This window comes from Mustela putorius, unplaced genomic scaffold (assembly GCF_011764305.1).
Source record: "Mustela putorius furo isolate JIRA1106 unplaced genomic scaffold, ASM1176430v1.1 tig00003899_pilon_pilon_pilon, whole genome shotgun sequence".
Taxonomy (NCBI): Eukaryota; Metazoa; Chordata; class Mammalia; order Carnivora; family Mustelidae; genus Mustela; species Mustela putorius.
Window position 1 is genome coordinate 2247237 of NW_025422048.1, and position 23515 is coordinate 2270751.

General features: G+C 49.9%; 1 protein-coding gene across 1 annotated transcript; it reads right to left on the reverse strand.

Moving 5' to 3' along the window:
* Positions 1-988: 988 nt before the first annotated feature.
* Positions 989-22443, reverse strand: GABRQ (gamma-aminobutyric acid type A receptor subunit theta). The gene is made up of 9 exons (XM_045068192.1): positions 22030-22443; positions 19889-19977; positions 13527-13594; positions 11703-11923; positions 10092-10174; positions 9472-9609; positions 8807-8959; positions 7127-7377; positions 989-6321 (listed from the first exon to the last, which is right to left on the reverse strand). The coding sequence occupies exons 1-9, from the start codon at positions 22176-22178 to the stop codon at positions 5497-5499; spliced, it is 1977 nt and encodes a 658-aa protein (XP_044924127.1). The 5' UTR covers positions 22179-22443; the 3' UTR covers positions 989-5496.
* Positions 22444-23515: the final 1072 nt, after the last annotated feature.

A 23515-nucleotide genomic window follows, 5' to 3' on the forward strand; every position in this document is an offset into this window, starting at 1 on the left:
AGGTTAGGGGCTGTGTTGCAACTCCCAGGGTTTTCATCAAATGGTGTTTGAAGGTGGAAGTATCAGCAGGATGTTTCAATGTAACTTTACAAAGTTTTATTATTATGTTAATTTTTATACTTATAGCAAGAATTACCAACAAACTGTGCTCACTGGGCCAGAGCCCCTCGTGGTACCTACACTTGTGAATTCATTGGCCAGCCAGGGACCTCAGCTCCAAGTTCTAACTATGGTCAGGACTCTACAAAGTTTTTAAAACGTGAGCATGCCCTCGTCCCAACCCCATAGGGCTTTCTTGCTCTCTAGTTTGTACATCCACGTTGGCAAAAGAGATTTTTTAAAATGTTCTTAATAAAGATTCCCCTGCCAATGGAAATAAATGTTCACATTATATTTTGGCACTACGATGGCTTGACTTGTTTCGCAGTTTTTGTTTTACTTATTATTTATTTATTTTCTATCATATTCAGTTAGCCTGCCTATATAGTACATCATTTTTTTTAATTTTTAAGATTTTATTTATTTAACACACACACACACACAGAGCAGGGGCGTGTGCATAAACAGGGGGAAGCAGCCAAGGGAGAGGGAGAAGCAGGCTGTGGGTCTCGATCCCAGGACCCCAGGATCATGACCCGAACTGACAGTAGATGCTCAACCGAATGAGCCACCCAGGTGCCCCTTAGTTTTTGATGTGGTGTTCAACGATTCATTAGTTGCATATAACACCCAGTCCTCATCACAACATGTGCCCTTTGTTTTAAATGATTAAAATGGCATGTGTGAAAGTGTAAACTAATATCAACTGTACATTAATATTTCCACTCTGCTTGAAAACCATGGATTCAAATATCTTAGGGTATGAGCAGGTCAGTGTGCAAAGCCTTGGGGAGGCAAAGGTGAAGAACAGTGGAAGCCAGAGGCTTCCTGGGCCCAGAAGGGTTAGTCCTTTCCAACCGGACAGAGAGGAAACACAATAACCTGTAAGTATAATTGCCACTACATGTATTTATTTTCTCCTTTTGACTATTTACAAACCTTTATTTCAGCATACTTTTCAGAAGCATAATTTTATGTTTCTTCATGTTTTCCTTCTTTGAAGTCTGGACTGGTCAAGGTCTTTTTCATGCAAAAATGTACATTTAATGAGGGCAAAGAGGGAATTGGGTCTTCGGGGGAATCTCTGCTGTTCTGTACCCTTCTGCAGGTCAGGCCAGTAAGACACATGGGTCTCGGTCCTCCTCCTCTCCTGGTTTCCTTGAAGACCTCCAGGTTTGTGGTTTTACTGTAGTTCATCTGCTTCAGAATGGCACTGCCTTGCCTATCTGAAGAACTCTCTGGCTGCCCAAAGTCAAACACCACAGCCAGTTTCACTACACTTGGGCTCCTTCAGTTCTGCTGATGACTCCTGACCCCAGGGATACAGTCCGGCAAGATAGAGCGGGTGCAAAGTCTCACACATGTTGAATTAACAGAGGTGACCCTGACCAACTAGGGCTATTTTATAATTGAAATATATCAGAGAGACACTGTAACACCCCCCCCTACCCTGAAAACCCAACACTGATAATAGAGATTTCATATTGATCACAGGACACTACACAACAAACACAAACACACTGCACTTTCAATAGAACAAGTCACGATTTCCTTTGATGCTCAACACCATGGCAAGGTACCATGCAGGTTGATAGCTTAGCAAATGCATTCATTAGTTAATAGCTCAAAGGGTTAGTTCTTTAATGTACAGAAGAAACCTCATTAGGAATGGCCACAGTCTCAGCAAAGCTCAGTTCTAAATATGCAAAGACATTACAGCCTTGCTATTAACAAGATGACACAGATTGTAAGAATACATTTTACAAGCTCCAGTAAGACCCAACAGATCATCCGTTCTCTCTGCAAAGGCACACGTCCTTACAATAAGGTAGTGGTGGTGAAGGAATTCTAGGGGCAAAGACACATGGGTCTCATAATGGGATAATGGGATAGCCCATGTGAGAAAGAGGAAAGATAGGTAGAAAACTGAAGTGGGGGTTGCTCCATCCCAGACTCAACAAGACCTTTCCTTCTGCCCGAGCTCCAAACTATCTCGCCCCCAAGCACCCTCTGATTGGCTGGGGCTGAGAACGGCTCTGCACTTCTGGAGTTACTTGGTGTGAGGTGAGGAGTGGGGCGGGATGTAGGCAGCTGGCTGAGGATAGGGCCGACAGCGACGCTGGTGACAGAACACACACGGAACACAACAAGGGGAGATCTGGCAATTTTCAGGCTAAAATGACCCAGTCCATGAGAAACTCAGAAGGTTCAAATTTCTGCAAAGGTGTCATTGCCAAACCTCCACCTCACCTTGACACATAACCTCACACAGTGTGAGTTGCAGTTGAGTTCAACTGTTTTCATTGCAGCACTTGAGGGCAAGTTGTTCTTTTTAAGGTATAAATATTTTTATCTAGCTACATGGATCTACAGAGATATTTACAACTGGCCTCTCTGCCTCTCTTCTGGGCTTGAAGCCTTCCCGTGCATTGCCGTGAGACACATCTTCAAACCTACTTTGCAGTCCCCACGGCTCCAGTCTCTCTGTATGACATCACCCCAAATAAACCGCTCATTTCCCACAGGGCTCAAAGGCCCTCCAGGGTTCTGGAAACCCAAATCCCAATAAATCATCCAATGCTTTTCTCCAGGAAGTAAGTCTTCCAATAGCCATGATGGGAGCCTCAGATGTGGGGTCATTTCTCTTCTCCCAACCTGGATCTTTCTGTGAGAGGTTTCCAAAAAGAGATCTATGATACTCCAGTGGCAACTTTTTTAGTTTTAGCTGTTTTAGGTGTGTTTGTGTGTGCGTGTGCGTGCACACGAATACGAGGGTGATCGTGTGTGATTGTGCATGTGAATATATATGTAGCTGTGAGTGTGTACCTGTTTGTGTATATCTTTGTTTGGTGCTGAGGGTGAGTGCCCACATGTCTTTACGTGTATGTGTGACTGCGTAGGTGTCTGTGGGTGTGTATGTGCAGGAGGCTGTATTTGTATGCTGTGTGTATAGAAAAGAAGAGAGCTGTCAAACTGGGCTGACCTAGGTAGTCAGCCCCTGGGGCTCCTTTGTACCTCTCTCCTTGGTCAATCCTCTCACCCCTCTGACGCTATCTTTCTATGGACTCCAAATCCAAGGCCATCCCAAGATGCAGGATGGGTTACTACAGTGCTCCTGGCCCCCAAAGGGCCCAGCCCTACTGTCCATGCCTGCAGCCCTCTCCCAGGCACCTTTAGCTCTCCACTTCCAGTGCTGCAGTGGATACCGTGGGCGATTTCCTCACATCAACCACCTGCTTCTGGCGGCCTTCAGCCCCGACATGTGTCGGGCTTACAATGTGATTGCAAGAAGGGGTTGAGTTCTCAAGGCTATATACAAGTCCCTCTCCAGTTCTTTAGCTTTCCCCACCGATTATCTACATCATATATCTGTGCTTAATGCACCTTCAAGGCACTGCTCCCCCCACCCAAACCCTGCCTTTGTTCCTCAGACCTGTCGTTTCAGGACAAAGCAACATGCTCTGCACTCCCAGCTTATCCCCTGTTCAAGCGCTTCCTATCTCAAAGCACTAAATTGTCACTTTCTGGGACTACCTTCACTTCTCGTGTGTCTTCTTTCCAGGAGACAGCACAGACGGGCGGAGAGAGGAGGTGGGGGGGACCGGGAGACACTGCTCCCTGGAACAGGAAGTTGGAAAGAAACAGTCAGTTAACCAGCCCGGCCAAATACGCACCCCCCACTAATGTGGGAACAGGCCAAAGGAATTTGGATGGTTCTAGAAGAGCCACCAATGGGAAATACATATGCTTTTGGGTGTTTTTCCTTTCACACTCATTCGAATCATGCTCTCATACACACACAGCATACACCCATGTGCGTCCACACAAGCACACATACTCTTTCATAGGGGTTGTTATATATACACTTTTATACACACCGATATAGATTTACATTACTATACACAGAACTGTACAGCTTCTCAAATGGGTGTATGTACATACAGAATTACTGTGACGCACACATGCACTCAGCTATACACAGAAACACAAACACGGACACACAGTTAAAAGGGTAGGTGTCTGAGGGGCTGTGGGAGAGGCTGCCTAGGCAGGAAGGAGAAACACAGGCTGAGTGCTCGGCAAGTCTTGTTCCCCCATGGCCTCCATTAACGAGGTGGAGCTGCTAGGAAAGGGAGCGCAGGCTCCTTTCTGTTTCCCTTGGTGGCCCCCCGGGTGGGCAGTACCCATGTTTCATGTGCTTGGTTCACACTCACTGGCCGGTCATGGGCCACTTCCTGCAGAGATGTTCCGCGTGCTATAGAATGAGGTCTGGTGCCTAGTAGCTAACCTGATGGAGCGCCCCCATTTGTAAAGAGGGGAGGAGAAAGGGGAGCACTTCAGTTGAGAGAGTTAAGAGGACAAGGAGAAAGAAGAACAAGTGGCGTGGCTCTACCACTTACCAGCCTTAAGCACGAGACATAAGCTCCATCTTCTCCCCTCGGAAGAGTGGGGACAACGTGCTTTGCCTTCCCTGGCTCACTGGGCTCCTGTGAGGCCGTGACAATATGATGGGTCGGTGAGCTTGTTGACATCTGCTACGCACTAGACACACAGGATTACTACAGAGATTCACAACAACTGTTTGTCTGCTGTTCTAGACCAGGGAATGAAACAGCAAGTTGGAATTTCCTGACCCTAGTCTTCTTTCAGCAAGTGTTTGCTCTGGGACTAGTGATCAAGTCAGCATCTGACCTGGACAGACGTACCCAGTCCCCAGTCTGTAATATCAAACATCATCAAGCAGAAATATAGACAAGAGAAGTCCCAGTCCCTCCAGAGATGCCAGTTCAATCTGGGAATCTCCAACTTGACCTCATCACCCCCTGCAAGCTCCTGCTGGAAACATGATCTCTCACTTTGACATCTCACTCAGTGGGGAAGAGGCACTTTCAGATCTCCCCAAGTCACCTAGAGCCAGCCCCCTGCACTTTCACACGATGGCTAGTGCCCCCCTGTGTACCCCTGCTCAACCTAGCTTGACTTTCTCTGGTGAAACCTTAATCAGGGGGTGAGCAAGGACTCAATTCCTAGGAGGGGAAAAATAGAGGAAAAAAAGTAATGTAAAAGGAAATTCAATACATCACGGGGCTGGGGGTGGGGGTGGGGCCGGGGCCGAAAAACGCCCAGAAATGTTTACGCATTCCTCTGTCTCCCGTCCTGGCTTTGTCCTCCGAGCATTTCCAGGGGCTTTTCTGTGCTTCACAGATGTTAGGAGTCTTTGAAAAGGTGATAGTCCTCTGGCAGAAAAGGACAATCAGTGTGCTGGGATACCTCCAGCTCCTCCTCAGTCCCTTTCCTTCCAGCTAGAACACTGATTCAACTGTCCAAATAATCACAAAATAAAGTGAACCAAGAAAAGAAGGCAAAATGGAATCAGGAGGAACCTTGAAAGGGGCACTAATAGAGATGATATGCCCAGTAGACAATGTTGAACACCACAAAGGCAAGAGGGAAGAGGATCCGGGACCACTTGTCGACCTGAGGGACATAGTCAGGGTCAAAGAGCTTGGAGGAGAACACTTCGCTGAAGGAGCACCTAGGACTCGGGGGGCGACTGTCATCAGACTCTGAGTTACTGTCCTTGTCTTGGTCAAAGCCTGGGAGCCCATCAACATTAAGGCTCCAGGTACTATCAAGATCACGCCTAAGTTGCTTCTCAAGGTCAAGGTAGCCACTCTCAACTCTGATGTCATCAGGCAAGCTACGGATCTCCTCAAGGTCGCTACGGATCTCCTCAAGGTCGCTACGGATCTCCTCAAGGTCGCTACGGATCTCCTCAAGGCTGTAGCTTGCTTCCTGCACACACCTGTGGCCATAGACAAGCAGATACCTGCCCCTAGGGCCATGGCCATGACTCTCATCCGAGCTCAAGTTCTCTTTGGGATCTTCTGGGTCACGAGTATCAGCATGGCCATGGGCGTCAGCACGGTTGTGGATTTCAGGACAAATAACACCGTCATCAGTCTCAGAACCACTAAAGTGAAAGCCATTCCTGTGCAGGGCCTGCTCTGAGGTGGAGGGGCGATCACTCAGGCTTTCCCTAGAGCCCGTCCAGGCCTGCTCCGAGAGAGAAGAAAGTGAGCTAAGGCTTTCTGAGGTGGCCAATGGGGCCTGCCCTGGGATGGAGATCAAAGAGCTGAGGCTTTCTAGGCTTGCCAGGCAGGCCTGCACTGGTCTGGAGGAAAGAGAGCCACTTTCATCTTCTATGCTAATCTGGTCACCCTTCAGGGAGATGGTAGATAGACTTCTGACTTCGGGATGGTCATAGCCTACATGAATAAGCACCGGTGGTGGGGAGGGAGGAAGAGGGCGAGGGCTTTCCGCGTCAGCACTCGCGGTGTGACTGGTGATCTTTTCCACTGACAGAATCATCTCTTTCCGGCATCTCCGGCGTGCAGAGGGCTGAGGAACAGGACCAAGAGGCTGTTAGCATGTAAGACAAACCCGCGGGGGCTGCCCAGCCCGTGTCTCCCTGGGGCAGCTGCTCTCTCCGCAGTGCTCTGTGGTGGAAGGAGCCAAGCCTCCTCAGGCAGGTGTGGCTGGGCTTCCTGTGAAGGAAGCGGGAGCCACCGGGAGGTACCGTACTGCCCGCGAGCGACAAAAGGCTCAGCATGGCTTTGGGAATGGAAAGAGCAAAGGAAGGAGGGGTAGGCCGGCTCCTCCGGCCTCTTTCTCTTCCTTCCAGCCGGCCTGAGCTCCTCTTCCCTCTGTTCCATCCCCAGCCCTTGAAAGTGTGCGAAGTGGACTGGATTTGAAGTCAAAGGGTCTGGGAAGGTCTAGTTCTGCCACTTACTGCTTTGTGACCTTGCGACAATGATTTGACCTATAAAGGAGTGACGATAAAGTGTTCTATTTCTTTGTTATCTGATGTGTGTGTGTGTGTGTGTGTGTGTGTGTGTGTGTGAGTGTGTGCCGTGTGAGGATTAAGGGAACTACGAAATGTGAAAGGGTCAGGGGCTAAGCTCAGGCTTAAGAAGGTGCCTAATCCCTAATCAGGGAAAGCTGACTGTTTTTCAGAGAACCAAACCTGCACCGTCACTTCCTGGTAGCGGTAGCGGGCCATGACTCTTCGGGCTCTCCTCTGTCGCCTTTGGGTGCGCCTGGATCGTCCTCGGCTGTAGAAAAGATAGTTGATGGAGACATACTCCAGCAAGGACAGGAACACGAAGAAGAAGCATACGACCATATAGATGTCGATGGCCTTAATACAGGCCACTTGGGGGAGTTTATTCCACAGATGAGAGTTGATGGCGTTCAGGATGAGCATCGACGTCAGACCTATAAAGAACATGGCACAGGGTTAGCCCCCTCAGGTGGCTGAAGTTCTTGGTAAGCCATTGGGCCCATATCCTACAGGAAGGGAGCAGCCATCCTCCCTGGGGCTGGGAAAGCCCGCAGCCAAAGGCCTTCAGCTCTCTGGGCCTGGGGACTTCGCTCAAGTGCTCTCTTTGCTCTTTGTCCCCAGCTTTACACCCAGCCTGTACTTTGATGATTCTGTGATTTTTCTCATTGCACTTAGGATCAAGTCCAAAGTCTCCAGCCATGGTTTCACAGTGACTTACACCTCCAGCCTCTTTTGCCCTCCAGCGCATAGGCTTTCTTTTAGATCATGTCCCTCAGAAAGGTCTGTGAGCCCTTAAAATATTACACAAATATCAAAGGTTTAGTCCAACATGTGCTCCTAAAGGACTCTGCCCCATAGATGGTGAAGAAAAAACCAGACCTGGATGTGGGGCCCACCACGACCAGATCAACTTGGGAGCTGATTCCGTAGGCCCCACCCTGGTACTATTCGAAACCTCTGGTTCTCCCCGTTGCTTGGACATGACGTTCTACCTGCTTAAACGCGAACTGCAAGGTCTTTCCAAGTCACCCCTCCTCTCTCTCTGCAACTCCTCTATTTCCCCACAGCTCCTACCCCAGGCACGCTGTGACTCAGTCCCCTTTTAGGGCCCCTGTATCTTTTTTTTTTTTTAATTAAAGATTTTTATTTATTCATTTGACAGAGGCACAGCGAGAAAGGGGATACAAGAAGGGGGAGTGGGAGAGAGAAGCAGGCTTCCCGCTGAGCAGGGAGCCTGATGCGGGGGTTCGATCCCAGGACCCTGGGATCATGACCTGAACTAAAGGCAGATGCTTAATGACTGAGCCACCCCGGTGTCCCCCACTGTGTCTTTTGATAGCAATTTCATGTTTTAGTGAATGACAAGTCTTGTGCCTCTGCTTCCTACAAGTCTTGATAACCCAGTCTGAGCAAGACTTTTCTGGTGCAGTTTTAGCCAATAAGATCTGGGTCATTTCCTCCTTCGGCATCTCACAGTATCTATCCCAGCATTCCACTAGATTACTCATTGAGGGTTAGGACTTCATTGGAAGTCCTACTGCCATTTTGATGGGCATCTTGATATGTTGCTTAATCAAAGTTTGCTGTATTGCATTTCTGATCTAAATTTGTGCCTTGTCCATTCACGTATCCAGCAAATAATGCACTCTAATGCTTTGGCTCTGACATACCAAGATCCCAGCCCTGATGGCTTTTTTCCCCCCACACTTGTCTGTAATATCAGTCTCTCTGCTGGGCTACGCCCCTGGACAAATGCTTCCCTGCTTGTGCAGTCACATACCCCTCAAGTATTACTCTCCTACTCCTGACTTTTTTCTGAGCAAGAGGATCCAGGTTCCTCCCTGGGAAGAGGAGAGGACCTACCAACTGTCACCCTGGCTGCAGAAGATTCATAGTTCATCCAAAACGATATCCAAGAGACAACAGTGGTGAGAACAGTAGGCCAATAGATCTGCACAAGGTAGCTGGTGATTTCCCTCTGGACCAGGAACCTCAGTATCAGGCGCACATAGGAACCTGGCAAGGAGACACACTGGTGTTAGCACTGTAGGGCTGAGGGGATTCTCAGGGTGACGTACCGGATAGAGGAGGGAAGCCCCTAATAGTCCAGCCTGGGCAGCCCTGCCAATCTGACCCTATTTGCCACCTTAGGGACAGTGACAGTGGCATGTCTGTAGGCCCATATGGCATGGCTGATTTGTTTTCTCCTCTTTCCTTCTTCACTTGTTTCATGTCAACTGGAGTTCTGAAATAGGAGGTATAGGGAATATTTCTAAGTGACAAACAGAGGGAGGGGGAGAGGCTGGCTCAAGAGAGGAAGAGCATGAAACTTTTACACCTGTAAAGCATCAAGGTTGGCCAAGGGCTTCCATACCCGTTTTCTCACTTGAAGGGGGTTTTGGAAGGTGTCTAGAGCCAGAAGGAATAGGAGAGGAGGCAACAGAGAGTGCAGAGGTCAAAGGCAGGCAGATGTCCAGGAGTGTTCCAGGGTACAAGAGAGAAGAAATGGGAGAGAGGATCAGACCCACCTGTGTAGAAAGCCATCTCTTTGCTGGACATCGTCTTGCCCAGGAAGCTGAACTGAGGAATGTGCAGCTGCTCAGTCCCCTGGATGGCATTCCCATCGCCTTCCCAGTATAACACAATGTCTTCAACCGTGTAGCCATCTGGGAGAGGGAAAGAAATAGAGTCAGTCTGAGAAAGCAGGCATGGGCAGATTTCACTGCCGCGCAGGCTGTGGAAACCAAGGGATGGTCAGAGCCTGCACTCTGGGGGCACCTTTGAGGTTTTCGGAGTCTGAGCACAAAGGAGGGGGGGCACTTGGCAAGGGAATTCTCCCTTTGGAGTTTCTTGGCCAGGAAAGAAAACAGAGCAAACAGATGTGTTCCTATCCGCTAGCTTGTACATGGTTTCCCAATAGCAAGCTATAATTTCTCCGTGGGACTGACTATTCACACATGAAAGGCCACCTTCTCCCAGATGCTATGTGTATACTTCTGTCTGTCTGTTCATCTGTTGAAGAGAGAGAGAATGCGGAGGAAGTAGGGGAGATAATGCCCCCCCCCCCCGCCACTGTCCGCTCTGCGTTTGGTTTCTGCAGGACAGTAACTTCAAGCAGAAAAGGAGGGGCCTTGGAAGACAGACGTACAGCTCTCCACTTCCAGCTTGCAGGCCTGCTTGTCCAGAGGGAATTTCTGCAGATCCAGGGAACAAGCTGCCGTGGTGGTAAGTCTGCAGAGGAAAAGCAAAAGGAAGGGAAAGGAAGAGTCAAGCCTGGGAAAGGTGCCGTTGCTGAGAAAACGGAGAGATACTCCAGGTACTGACCCACCCAACCCGTGCCCAAACTGCTTACGCCAGCAGTAACTGCTTACTGCCGCTGCTCACTGCTCACTGGCTTACTACCGGACGAGCTGTTTCTTTCCCTCGTTTTCCTCTTCCTTTCCTTCCTCCTAGAGGAAAGCTGGGTCACAGCTGTGTAGGCGGAGAGAGGGAATGTGTATGTGACAGAGACACCAAGAGGGCCGAAAGGAAACCCCAGGTCAGCAGGACGGGAAGGGCCCTTGAGGACCCTGGACAGAGGGACAGAAAGCGGCCTTATTGCTGAAGAAAGAGCAAGGCTGTCAATAGGAAATGGCGCTGCCCTGAAGCCGCTGAGCTGCCCGGTGCGACGCGGAGTGCGAGTACGTGGTGTGCGGGCATGGGTGCGAGCTGTAGCTCAGGCCCGACGGTGGCTGTGGCGGCTGCTCCGCAGCGCTCTCGTCTCTGTGCACACGGGCCACCGGGGCTGTGCAAAATGACAGCACTAGGTGTAAGGGGGTAGGAGCTATTCGCCTCTCTAAGGCGGGCTGTGGAGTGTTGGCCGGGGGCTTCAAGTTGCCACGTGGTGTGTCTGTGAGAAGAATCTGAGGAAGGACCTTGGAGGAGCCGCAGAAGTGGCCGAAGGGAGACCGGGCCCAGTCCCTTTCAACCTTCGAGGTCATTTCCATTTTGTACACAGGGTAGGCTGCGCGCGTGCGTGATCCTTGCATGGATCCTGCATGCAGCTTTGTTGTTCTTTTCACTCTAGCACCTCGGGCGGCGGAGAAAGGAGAGGGAAACCAAGGGACGGAGCGGGAGCACCCCAGAGAAAGAGAGACTCAGAGATGGGGGCTGAGCCCTGGTGCAGCTGCCTCTTGCAGCAATTTTCTGAGCTGCGCTTCTCTCTCACGCTTGTCTTCGCGATAGTTTGTAAGAGATGATGCTGCGAGGGGAGCCCCAGCGACCACACGCTGGGCTCTAAATCAGCCAGTGAGGATGTCCTGCTCGTGTGCCTCCTGTGTGTGCAGAGCCTTACTCGACAGACATACATGGCACACCCCCGGTCCCGGCCCGATGCAGATACGACCAACAACCGATGACCACTGCGTGGGCTTCGGCATTCATTTGTCTCCCTCCCTCGCATCACGGAAGAGAAAAGAAACAAAGATACCTAACAGAATGTACGCCATGCCAAGGTGGAGGGAGAGTTCTTCGAATGGAGAAAATCAAGGAGGGTTTCTTGACAAAGACGGCATTGAAGTTAGGGACTGAAGGATGGGCAAGGTGTGCGGACACGACAGCCGAGGACGGCTGTGGAAAAGTCCGAAGGTTTCACTTTGACTGCTAGGTAGGCTGAGTGAGGGGGCAGTTGCAAGACACCAACGGGCTCCTTAGTGTGTCCCTTACGTGCATTCATGGGCTACTCCGTGGGGAGAAGGAAGCCTGCCAGGGGAAGACTCACCGCATGCCATACCGCACTGTTCCATCTGGGTGAAGCTGAAACACGCGATTTTCCACAGTTATGTCATGCACAAAAGCATCCTTGCTATTTAGAAAGTAGCAGTCAGGGACCCACAACTTCTCCAGCATCCGATAGTCCAGGGTCAAGTTCAGGTTGGTCTCATGGTATGCTAAACGCGGATCTTTCCAGGTTTGATGAAAAAACATTGTGATCGTATAGTCCTGAGGAGAAAAAGGGAACTCCCAGTCGTGAATGAGGTTGTGTGGCTGTTCACCCTCAAAGTGTGTGTGTGCGTGTGTGCGTGCAGGTGTACAAAACACATCCCAAATATAGATGAGTACTGGGACATGTAAGAGTGTTAAATGTGAAGAATAAACTGAGCTTCATACAATTACAATCTGGGTTAAGAAGTGAAATATTACCAACAACTTTCAAGTTTCAATGTGTTTCTTCCAGAACATACTCTCCACACCTACCTCCCAGCCGTATCCATTATCTTAGATTTTAATGAGAATAGCTCTGCTGCTTTTGGTTAACTTTATTGTCTATGTATGTATTTCTACGAAACATACTGCCTACTTGGATCTATTTTTGAATTTTTCTTCCAAATGGAATCATACGTATGCATTCATAATTTTTTTCTTTCACTCAAAATTCTATTTGTGACATTCCTTCATGTTGATGTCTGTAATTAAAATTTGTTCAGTCGCACTGGAGAGAACCTTCTCTCATGTGAATATATTATGTATTACACCAAAGTCAGCATGAAATAAAAATAATGACATGAAAGTTCCACTTTACCCCCACTGCTACCGTCTGACTTTTGACTTTTGCCCATCTGGTACATATAGAATGGATTCTTGCTCTGATCTTATTTTGCATTTCAGTGATTAATAATAAAGTCAAACACACTTTCACATGTTCATCTGGTACTTGGTTTTCTTCACAAAAGTGAAGTTCCTGTTCAAATTCTCTAATCATTTTTCTATTGTTTTAAAAATATTCTTATTGGGGCACCTGGGTGGCTCAGTGGGTTAAGCGTCTGCCTTTGGCTCAGGTCATGATCCCAGGGTCCTGGGATCGAGCCCCGCATCGGGCTGCCTGCTCAGCGGGGAGTCTGCTTCTCCTTCTGCCTGCTGGTCTCCCTGCTTGTGTGCTCTCTCTCTCTCTCTCTCTTTGATAGATAAACAAACAAACAAACAAACACTTTCAATAGCACTTCTTTGTACTGCATGTATCTCAGTCCACTCTGACTTATCCTTTTATAGTTGCTATACTGGTTTTATTTGTCTGTTATGCTAAACAGAGGTTCTAGAAGTTTTGGCTAGATAGAATTTTTAAAAAGGTTTTATTTATTTATTAGAGGGAGAGAGAGACAGAGACAGACAGAGAGAGAGGTGGGGAGGGGCAGAGGGAGAGGGAGAAGCAGATTCAGCAGGGAGCCTGAGGTGGGGCTCCACCCCAGGACCCCGAGGTCATGACCTGAACCGAAGGCAGATATTTAACCGACTGAACCACCCAAGCGCCCCTATAGAGAATTTTAATAAAGTTGAAATTATTTATTTTTATGGCTTCTGTTTTCTACGACTTTTTAAAGAAGTCTTACCACAAAGGCACAAAGGCAGTATTCTCTATTCTTTTTTAAAACCTTCATAAGCCTTTAAGCTTTAGGTTTATAACCCATTTGGATTGATTTATTTTTCTTGTTGCATGTGGCTGTAGTTTCCAAAACCTACTAAGTTCATTTATGTGGCCCTGTTGCAAGTCAGGACAGTTGGAGTTGGCTTATGCTCCCAGGCCCATGGCTGAAGCTGGCATACTTACCATAGTCATTTCCGAGATCTGCTCAATACTGGAGACATACATAGATATTCCCACGGGCACAGGGGCACCTGCAACACAGGAAGACACTATTACATGCAGGGTATGATAACGTACGGACTCAGGAGCCAGACTGCCTGGGTTTGGACCCCATTTTGACACTTACTAGCTGTGTGACCTTGAATAAGTTACCTAGCCTCCACAGTGTTTTCCAGAATGGCCGACGTTCCTCAGAAGGTTACAGATAGAGCTACCCTATGATCCAGTAATGGCACTACTCCATATTTACCCCAAATACAAAAATACTCATTTGAAGGGCACATGCACCTTGCTATTGATATTTATATAGCAGCATAATCTATAGTAGCCAAACCACGGGACCAGCCCAAGTGTCTATCGACTGATGAATGGATGCAGAAGATGTGATGGGATATTATTCAGCCACGAACAAGAATGAACTCTTGCCATTTGCAATGACGTGGACGGAACTAGAAGGATTACGCTAACCGGAATAAGTCAGAGAAAGACAAATACCACAGGATTTCATTCATATGTGGAATTTAAGAAGCAAAACAATGAAAGTGGAGGGGGTAGGGAAGAGAGGCCAAGCAAGAAACACTCGTAACTCTAGAGAACGAACTGACGGTCACCAGAGGCAAGGGGTGGGGGATGGGGGAGACAGGCGGTGGGGATTAAGGAGAGCACTGGTGATGAGAGTTGTTCAATCCGTTCACTGTACACCTGGAACTCTTATGACAGTGTACATTAGCTAACTGGAATTTAAATAAACATTACAAAAGTTACCTAACCTGACTGAGCCCAAGTTTCCTCATGGGTAAAATCAGAATCAGGACAGCACTGATCTCATGATAACTGCAGGCCAACCACTCAGCAGGGCCTGGCCTGGCCCATCATGATATGATGAGAGGAAGGGGCCCGGGTGAAATCGAGAGAAAACAAGGCGATGAAGCACTCTTTTTCTAAATGATTTTGTGATTAAGAACTCAAGAGTGATGAGCTCAAAAACAAGAGCCAATATTTGTGCAGGAGCATACTCGCGTGAGGGCATGGGAGTATGTCCGTCTGTGAGCTAGTCTGCGTCTTTGTGTGAATGAATGTGTGTGTTGTGTACACGAGTGTACGTGAGTATATTCACATGCACAGGTGAATGTGTGATTGTGTTCACGTGCAGGTGAATATGTCAGTGTGCCCATGAGAGTAGGTATGTCTGTGTGTGAGAATGCATGAGCACGTCTGTGTGCTTGTGTTGCGTGGGAGTGAATGTGTGAGCACGTTCAGGCATGTCGGCATGTTGTGTGGGAGTGAATGTGTGTTCAGATGCAAATGGACATGTGTGTTCGTGTGCAACTTTGAGTGAGTGAATTTGTGAGTGTGTGAGTGTATGTAAGCTTGTTAATGCGCACGGGAATGTCTGAGCATGTCCGTGCATAGAAGCGAATTTGTGTGTTCATACGTGAGTGAATGCATAAGCATGCTTTTGGGTTTGCATATGAGTAAGTGTGTAAGCACAGGGAAGCATGTAGGCAGGTTGGTGTGTGGAAGAGAGTGTATGAATGTGTTCATGTGCAAGTGAATGTGTGAGCATGTATGTACTTGTGAGTTTGTGTGTGTGAGCAAATTTGTATGTGAGCATGTGAACATGAGTATATTCACATGTGTGTGAGCGAACCGGTGTTTCATGTATGTGAGCATGTTTGTGTGGGAGTGAATGTGTTTCCTGTTTCCCTGTGCATGTACTTGTAAGCATGTCCACATGCGAGTGAATGCACTTTCATGTTTGTGTGTTGAAGTTGCTTTTACATGAGTGTATGTATGTTTGTGTCCTCAGTGGATGTGTCTGTGTGTCCATGTGTATGAGCATATTCATGTGTAAGTCTGTGTGTGAGCATGTTAAGTGCATGGCTGAGGGAATGTGTAAATGAAAGAGTGTGAGTGAATGTCTGGGAACGCAAGTGAAAGTGTGAGCACGTGACTTACGGTCAGTGTGAGTGAGCACGTTCATTATGTGAAAGTCTGTGTGTGTGGCCCTACTTGTATGTATGCAAGTTAGAAATGTGATTAGTGATCATGCTACATACTCACACTCACCACACGTACATATGTGGGTGTCGGAGTGTATTTGTACACCTGAAACAAAGGTGTGAGCACCTTTCTGTGCTTGAGTGGATGTGTGAGCATGTTTGTGTGTGATTAAATAGGAGTGCACATGGGTGTCTTTGTGTGTAACTGAATGTGTGACCATGCCAAGGTACAAGGGAATCCGCGAGCGTATTCATGTATGTTAATGTGTCCTGTGCAGGTATGAGGGAAGACGTGAGCATGTTCATGTGTGAGTGTGTTTGTGCATGGGGATGTGGCTGTGTGTTCATGTGTGAGCTGGTTCATGCGTGGGCATGTTTCTGTGAACTGCTGAACAGGTGGACATGCTTGTGTGAGCAAGCTCCGACGTGAGCTCGTACGTAAACAGCATTAGCTTGTTTGCATGCAGTCACGTGCACAGTGATATCAGCATTTTCAGGCACGTGGGTGAATATGAGTAATTTGTATGTATGAGTGAATGTGTGAACATGTTAATATGTATGTTCATGTGTGTGGACATCCAAGCACGTGTGTGGATGTTTGTATGTATGTGAGTGAGCCTGGCAGTGTGCTTGCATATGTGAGCATGTCTGTGTGTGAGTATAAGTGAATGTGGGAGCAGAAGCATGTGAATATGTTAAAAGATTTCATTTATTTATTCGAGAGAGAGAGCACGAGTAGTGGGGCGGGGCAGAGGGACCAGCAGCCTCCCCGCTGGGCAGGAAGCCTGATCCCAGGACCCGTAAGATCATGACCTGAGCGGAAGTCAGACCCTTAGCTATCCGAGCCACCCGGGCGCCCCTGTGCGTGAATACATTTTTGAGTGTGTTTGCGAGAACACGTTCACGCGTGTATGTGCATGCGTACGCATGTTCGTACGTACATAGATGTGTCAGCATGTATAAATGTGAGTGCAGGTAAGTTTGTATACTGAATTTGTAAGTGAACGAACTTGTGAGTTGGTTCCTGTGAGTGCACGTGTGAGGGTGTCTGTGTATGTTAACATGTGAGTGTCACCGAATGTATGTCTGTCTTGAGTGTTTTTCTGTCTCCTGGCTTTCTTTTTTGGTCCTAGGTGTCAGCACTGCTCTCTCAAGTGTAATAATGGATGTGAAGATATGTAGTAAACTATAAGGTGCTGTGGAAAAACACTTTTTGGTTGTTTCCTATCCGCTGAAAGCTGTCTTCACCTAGCCCCACAGGTAAGACATCATGCTGTATGTACTGCGCCACAGCGCTGCTATGGGAACATGCGTGACCCTTGCCAGCGCTGCTATGGGAACATGCGTGACCCTTGCCAGCGCTGCTATGGGAACATGCGTGACCCTTGCAGTTTTAGCTTGCTGGCTTCCCTGCAGGCTGACAGTCCAGAAGTGGAGCTGTGAAGACGGAAGAGCATTCTTCCTATCCCAGGGTTTCAAGCAGTGACAAGTGATCGGGATCAGCATCTGAATGGCCGCATCACAAAATGGCCGCTACTGTGAATGATTTCCGGCAATGGTGTAGTGATAGAGGTTTCTAGAAATGTAGTTCTTTATCATAGCCTTTAGAGGGTAGAAAGTGTGTTAAGCAGGCGACAAGCCCTAGAGGGGCCATGCAGCCATCCCTGCCCCCGCCTCACTCTTGGGTCAGACTGTGCTACTCAGGCACGGTGGAGTCCTGGGGGACCCAAACCCTAAAGGGCCAGGACATAGCCTTGTCCAAGAGCCCTCAGTGGAAGGAGTATGCATGAAATGTTCATGAAATGCAGCCCCCTTTTTCCTCACCAAGCCAGGAGTCCTGGCCTGGGAGTGTAGCCCGGAGGAAAGAGACCTGGGACTATTTTCCAGTTTACCAATCTAGTGGGGGCACCTTGTGAGATTTTAGCCAAGGGATCCTATGGAAGGGAACAAGAAATCTCCAGGTAAGTTGTCTAAGTGCTGTCTCTGGGGTGACGGCATCCGTTTTACATCCCATTGTTATCCCTCCTGACGGGCTCAGGAAGGCAGAAAGGGGTTAACCACTTCTTCCCTCTTAGAAGTTTTGCTACGACAAGTCCTTTCCTCCTTAGCAGCCATTAGAGTACCAGAGGAAGAAGAGATAAATGAAGGAATGACGAGGCTGTCCCACTCGTTCCTTCACTCTACACCTGTGCCATGCCACGTGCTGAACTAGGTGAGGTCCTCAAGGAACTGCCTTTGGCAACACTGTAGAATCCCACTTCTCTTGCCCAGAAAGAAGCAGCTGGCTCTTCCTCCTCCTGCTCTCAAGGAGCAGTAAGGCTCCCACAGCCTCGTTACTGACCCACCCAAACTGACCACAGTTAGGAGAAGCCTCTGTGTGTGTGTGTGTGTGTGTGTGTGTGTGTGTCCTTGAATCTCTATTTCACTTCAGACAGAGAGGAATTTGATTCTGTGTCCAGTGGGAGGCACTGAAGGGAGTCCTGGGTTACCCCAACACTGAAACCCCGACCCAGTGTCCCATTGATTGGCATTCCATGCCCACCCCCCACCGCCCAGCCCAGAGGACAGTTTTAGACAGAGCACGTAGTGTCTTCTTTTCTCTAAATGCACTGGCCTTGCTCTCCCACCTTCATGAGGACCCATCTTTTCTCACATGCCCCAGGTCTACAGGACCAGAAAGCTTAGTGTAATTTAGGAGGTTGGGCATCAGGTGCAAACAGATCCGAGGTCGCTCCGAAGATGGCGGTGCGGTGCCTTGGAGATGCCCTGGACCAGCCATGCCTGATAATCCCCAGCGGCAGGTCCTTGCCTCTGCTCCCTCCCTCTGGCCCTGGATGCCTGCTGAGAAGGCAACTGGAAACAGTGGGCAGGGTGTGCTAGGTGTACTTGAATGGCTGTTGGTCAGCCTTTGTTGCGAAAGGCGAAAATGAGGAAAGGAGAAAGTGGAGTAGCTACTCCCTTGACAGCCACCAGAGCTTGGTGCGACAGTTCCAAAACCAGTGTGTGCCTTCGCCTCTGAATCCCCCCACTGAAAGAGCCTTCCTTCTGGCCTCTCTACTCCAGCTCCCTGATGCCCAGCGCCCACTCCCCTTGGATCCCGGAGAGAGCTCCCCTCAGAGGGAGCGACCCAGCAAAGGCAGCACCAGTTAAGTGTCCCACTTGCAAAGCCTGGGGCTTTGGTTTTCCAGGGGCCTCTCCAGACACATCACAGCACCCCACACTGGTGGGCTACACTGTAGAGCTCACTGGCTGAGGGCCCTTCAGGGTGGAGGCACTGTGCATTCAAAAGACCTCTATTCATATGTACAAATGTGAATTCATTAACAAAGAGCATTCATTAACCCTTTAGAGTCAGTGTCCAGTTCTACCAGCAGCAGGAAGTGGAGTGGTTTCTCCAACTTAGGCACTCTAACTTTTAGTTCTTTCTCTGTTTCCTTTTCCGTTGAGCTGAAATGTGACTAAGTTCTACTTAGTACACCCTCCCTTCCTTTTGTCTGTCCTTGGTCTAGGTTTCCCGGGTGGGTGGCCCCTGGGCCAAAGACCGCTACTCCTGTTCTGTGGGGTTGGAGCAGACTGCCTGTCCCTTAACGCTGTGTGACTGAGCCCAGATGGGCTCCCTGTGTCAGTGTCCTTGTCATTTCTCATCTCTGTGCTTGAGGTCTGAGTGCTAGGCCAAGGAGTTTGGATTATACTTGGCAGTTCAATAATGCCATCAAAAGTTCGTGAGGGGATCAGGCTGGATTTATAAAGATCACACTGCTGCAGTGTGTTAAATGAACTGCACTTGGTGGGAGCTGGAGGCTTTGGGAAGGGGTGGCAGAGGTGGAAGTGCCCAGGACGCCAGAGGGAAAAGTAAACTGGACGGAGAAGCCCATGCCGTTAGTTTTGAACAGAGCTGAACAAGCTAATCACTTTGCAAGTGTCCAAGGTGCAAAGAAGGTGTGATCGAGTAGCCAAATGTGTCCCGCCACCCCCCACCAGAGATGGAGTGGGAGATCTTGAGCCCATCCTGGGTTACTGCTTCTCCAGCCACGCCGGCGAGTGCGTTTCAGGCTCTTCTGAGGGAGGGGAACTAAGGGTCCCTTGCAAGAGAAGGCAGAGAAGTGGGAAATTGCTGGGGACAGTGCAAAAGGCCTGCAGGCTGGAGGCATGGAAGTGCTCTGAGGCAGCTTTTCCACAGAGGTAGGAAGGCGGGGCCGTAGAGGAAAAGTGTTGAGCCAGGCGAGAGTCACTGGTCACATCCCCAGTGCGGTTGTCTCGTTGCATCTGTCTCAGCTCTACTCCACCTAACACAAAGGATTCGAGTATCTCGATGTGGCTTACCTCCAAAATTTGGCCTCAGACGGACATCGTATTTCGACAGCACCCTGTCCAAAATCTTGTGAACCACAGCTTCATTGGCACAATTTTTGCTGAAACAGAGAAGTCATCAATAAACGCCACATTCCTTCTCAGGGAGCAAACAACAAAGAACCCAGGTGTCAACGTGCTGGAGCCTTCTTTCCTCCTGCACACACGCCGACATGTACAGTCATACATGTACATACGTGTACCTATCTCTCCCTGCTCCTCTCCCTCCCTGCAATGAGTCAGCCAGAAGCTCAGTGTGACGCACTCTTTTTCCCCTCCCCCCTTCCGCTTTTATCCAGAGAATGGGGCACAAAGACTGGATACTTGTTACCAGGCAGGACTGGGGAGGGGGGGCATGAGGAGGGGAGACTGTAGTGGAAGTGGAGAGGGGAGGGAGTGGGCAGGTTCAAGGCCTGAGATAAATGTGTCACTTCAACCCCTTAAGAAGCTCCATCTTGCCATCAGCCTGGATGTGGCTTTCCAGGTTGCTGGGGGTCCTTCCAGGGGCACCCGATGGCCTCAGGAAAGGTCACCTTCCACCCTCAGTGTTCCCCCGCTCCAAGCTGAGGCAGCCAATTTACATTCTCCAGCTCAGGTACATTTCCCTACATAAGCTAGGACTGGGCATTTTGTTCTCACGTCTATGTAAATCTTGTGTTTATACAACTCTGCTTTTTAAGACTTGACAAAGGGCACATGCAGCAGAGAGAGCCTTGCCCATGTAGCAGAGATTAAAGACCCCCCACCCAATCAAACCATTTTAGATTTTTGGAGACCAAGGGCTGCCCTCAAAAAGACATGTATTCTGGGAACAAACGTCTCTCTGGCTAAGCATATGCTTCCAGCCTAGACGTGTTTTGAGTGAGCCCATGTAAGTGCACACAGCTCAGCCCTGCAGAGAGCTGGCCTTTCTAGAATTCTCTGAAGCTCATCCAATTCACCTAGACATTCAGTGGGGCTCTTTTCTCCAAAAGGGGTTTGCGAATGAGAACAGGCCATGGGCTTCACTATGACTCTTAGGATCTTTGAGGCATTGACCAGGGAATGAACATCAGTCCCTCCAAATCACTGTGTGTGTGTGTTTGAGAGAGAGAGAGAGAGAGAGAGAGAGACAGAGAGAGAGAGAGAGAGAGAGACAGTTCACTAGCGCAGTCTGGTATGTCGGGTGGAGGACATTGCAGGGTTGTCTGCTGGAAGCTTGCCAGACTATATCCCCCCTCTTTTTTCGGAATACATGTTCATTTCTGGTTTGTCATTTAAAAATTATTTCTAATCATCTTTAATGACAAAATTTTATTTTGCATCATTCCAAAGTGTACACATGTATTATTCTCGAATTAAAACGACACATTCCCGCCTGTTTAGTATCACTCAATAGCCATATGACAGCCCTCAGGATCCGGAGATCCTGCAAATACACATTTTTGTATGATCTACATGTAAAGTCTGACCGTTTGTTTAACATCTCTTCAGATATTTGCAGATCCAAACTTGAAATCAAACACAGAAAAGAACCACTGAATCTTCAAATGTTTTCACAGGAGTAAGTACAAAAGCACACCACCTCAGGCCACACAGCCATTCGGTTATGCAGCCACTGATCGCACTGTCTGGGCTCCGACGAGGTCGAGTCCATAATTTCTATCTGTGGCGTTCGAAAAGGTCTGTCACTGCTCAACACACACGCAAACATACGCACGCGCTTCGGGGAACAGACTAAAATCCTGACTCAAACAGGTGTCTCTATACTCTCTGTGTTTTGTGACTTGTGCATCACCCTGTGCCACTACCACCCCAACCCCGCAGGTGCCAATGGGTATGACCGGGAAAACGTGCCCAGGGTACCGTCCTCCCCCCACCCCCGGGACTGCAGTTTGGGTACATGCGGGGCTCTATGAGGCGCCGCGCTAACAGGTGGGCTTTAGCTCCGAGCTCTATTTCGATCGGCCACCCCCACTCCCACCCCGTCCCCCTCCAGGCACCGGCAGGCAGGACCCAAGCGCCAGGGCTCAGCAAACCGGGTTCAAGTGACCCCAGCCCGCTCCGTCCAAGAGGCCCGAGGCCGCCCGCGCGTCCCCGTCGCCGCCATGCCCAGGCTGGCGGTACCCGCTTACCAGTTGAAGAGGCTCAGGACGACTTCGGGCACGGTAGGGGAGAGCTCGAAGTGGAATTCTGGGGTAGGACTGGGGTCGTGGCTCTCCGCGAGCCAGGTCCGGATGAGTAGCAGGAGCACGGCGGCTCGCAGCATCCCTCTGATGCCCATGGCCACACAGCTCCGGGCTAGAAGGCGCGAGAGACGGCAGCGGGAAAGGGATGGGATGGGATGGGGGCAGAGTGCGGGGCGAGAGGGAGCTGGGGGGTCGCTGGGAGTCTCCAAAGAGCCACTGGCGAGGGTATGGGAAGCAGGGAACGCGGGAGCCGAGCTCGAGCCCCGAGCGCAGAGCCCAGGAGGAGCAGCCCCTCCAGCAGCTCTGCCCGACGCAGCGGCCCCAGAGCGCGCCCGGCAGCCGCCCAGTGCGCTCCGTCTGCGACCGCTCCTGCCTGCGACTGGGCTCCCAGCCCGGCGCCCGGCTGGCTCCGCCCACTCCGACGGCAGCGCGGACCCAGCCAATCCCGCAGGGGCCGGGAGCCGCACAAAAAGGCGCGCGGGGCTGCCTCCGCCCGCAGCCTGCGCTCCCCGAGGCCCCCCGCCCCTTCAGGCCTCTGCAGTCCTACCCTGGCCAGCTTCAGACACGGGTAGGGGCGGTGCCGGCCTCGCGCGGCGGCGGTGGCGGTGGCGGTGGCGATGGCGGTGGTGGTGGCGGGGGGGGGGCGCGAGGGGGGGCGGCAGGGCGGGGCTGGGGGGGTGCTGGGAGGGGAGTCTGGCCGCCGGGGGCAGGGCACAAATCCGCGCTTTTAGGCACCCAGTAGGTCCTCCTCTTCCTCTCTGCAAATATGCGAAATCTGCGTTTCTCTTGGACTAGCGCGTGCCCAAGAGTTTGTTTGGGCTTTTTGTTGTTGTTTGGTTTTTGAGTTTTGCGGTGACTGGCGCGAGGTGGTCTGAAAATGCCGGAGCCGAATCTGCGTTCTGAAGGAGCTGGACGCGCATATCTTACGGCTGCCCATTCCCAAACCCCTGACCCACCAGTCATCCTGCATGCCTTGCCTCTGGGTGGGGTTTATGACAGAGCTCTGGCCACGCAGGAGTGACCCTCCATCAGGCTGGAAATTGGATGTAATAGCCCAAGAGTTTCTTAAAGACTAATTTCTCAGAGCGCTCTTGGCCCCAAGTTTAGGTCCCTAGGACAATGCTCAGGGAACTGGAAGGACTCTGCAGTCAGGATCATGGTGAGATCTCTGTCCACAGCCGGGCCATGCAGAGCTGAAGTGAGGGTCCAGGGCTCACACCTTGAAGGGGAAAGAAAGCATAGGCCTGCGTTTCAGGTGTTCGACTGAGTTAGCCTTTGAAGAGCCGTCCAAGGCAATGCTTTTGCATTCTGGCCCCATCGTGTGCAAAAGCCTGGCATTTTGACTTGAGGGCTCTTCCCACTACCCTGACTCTGTCCTATGAAATAAAAGGATGTCAAAGGGTAAGGAAATTCCTCCACTCAATCCTCGCTG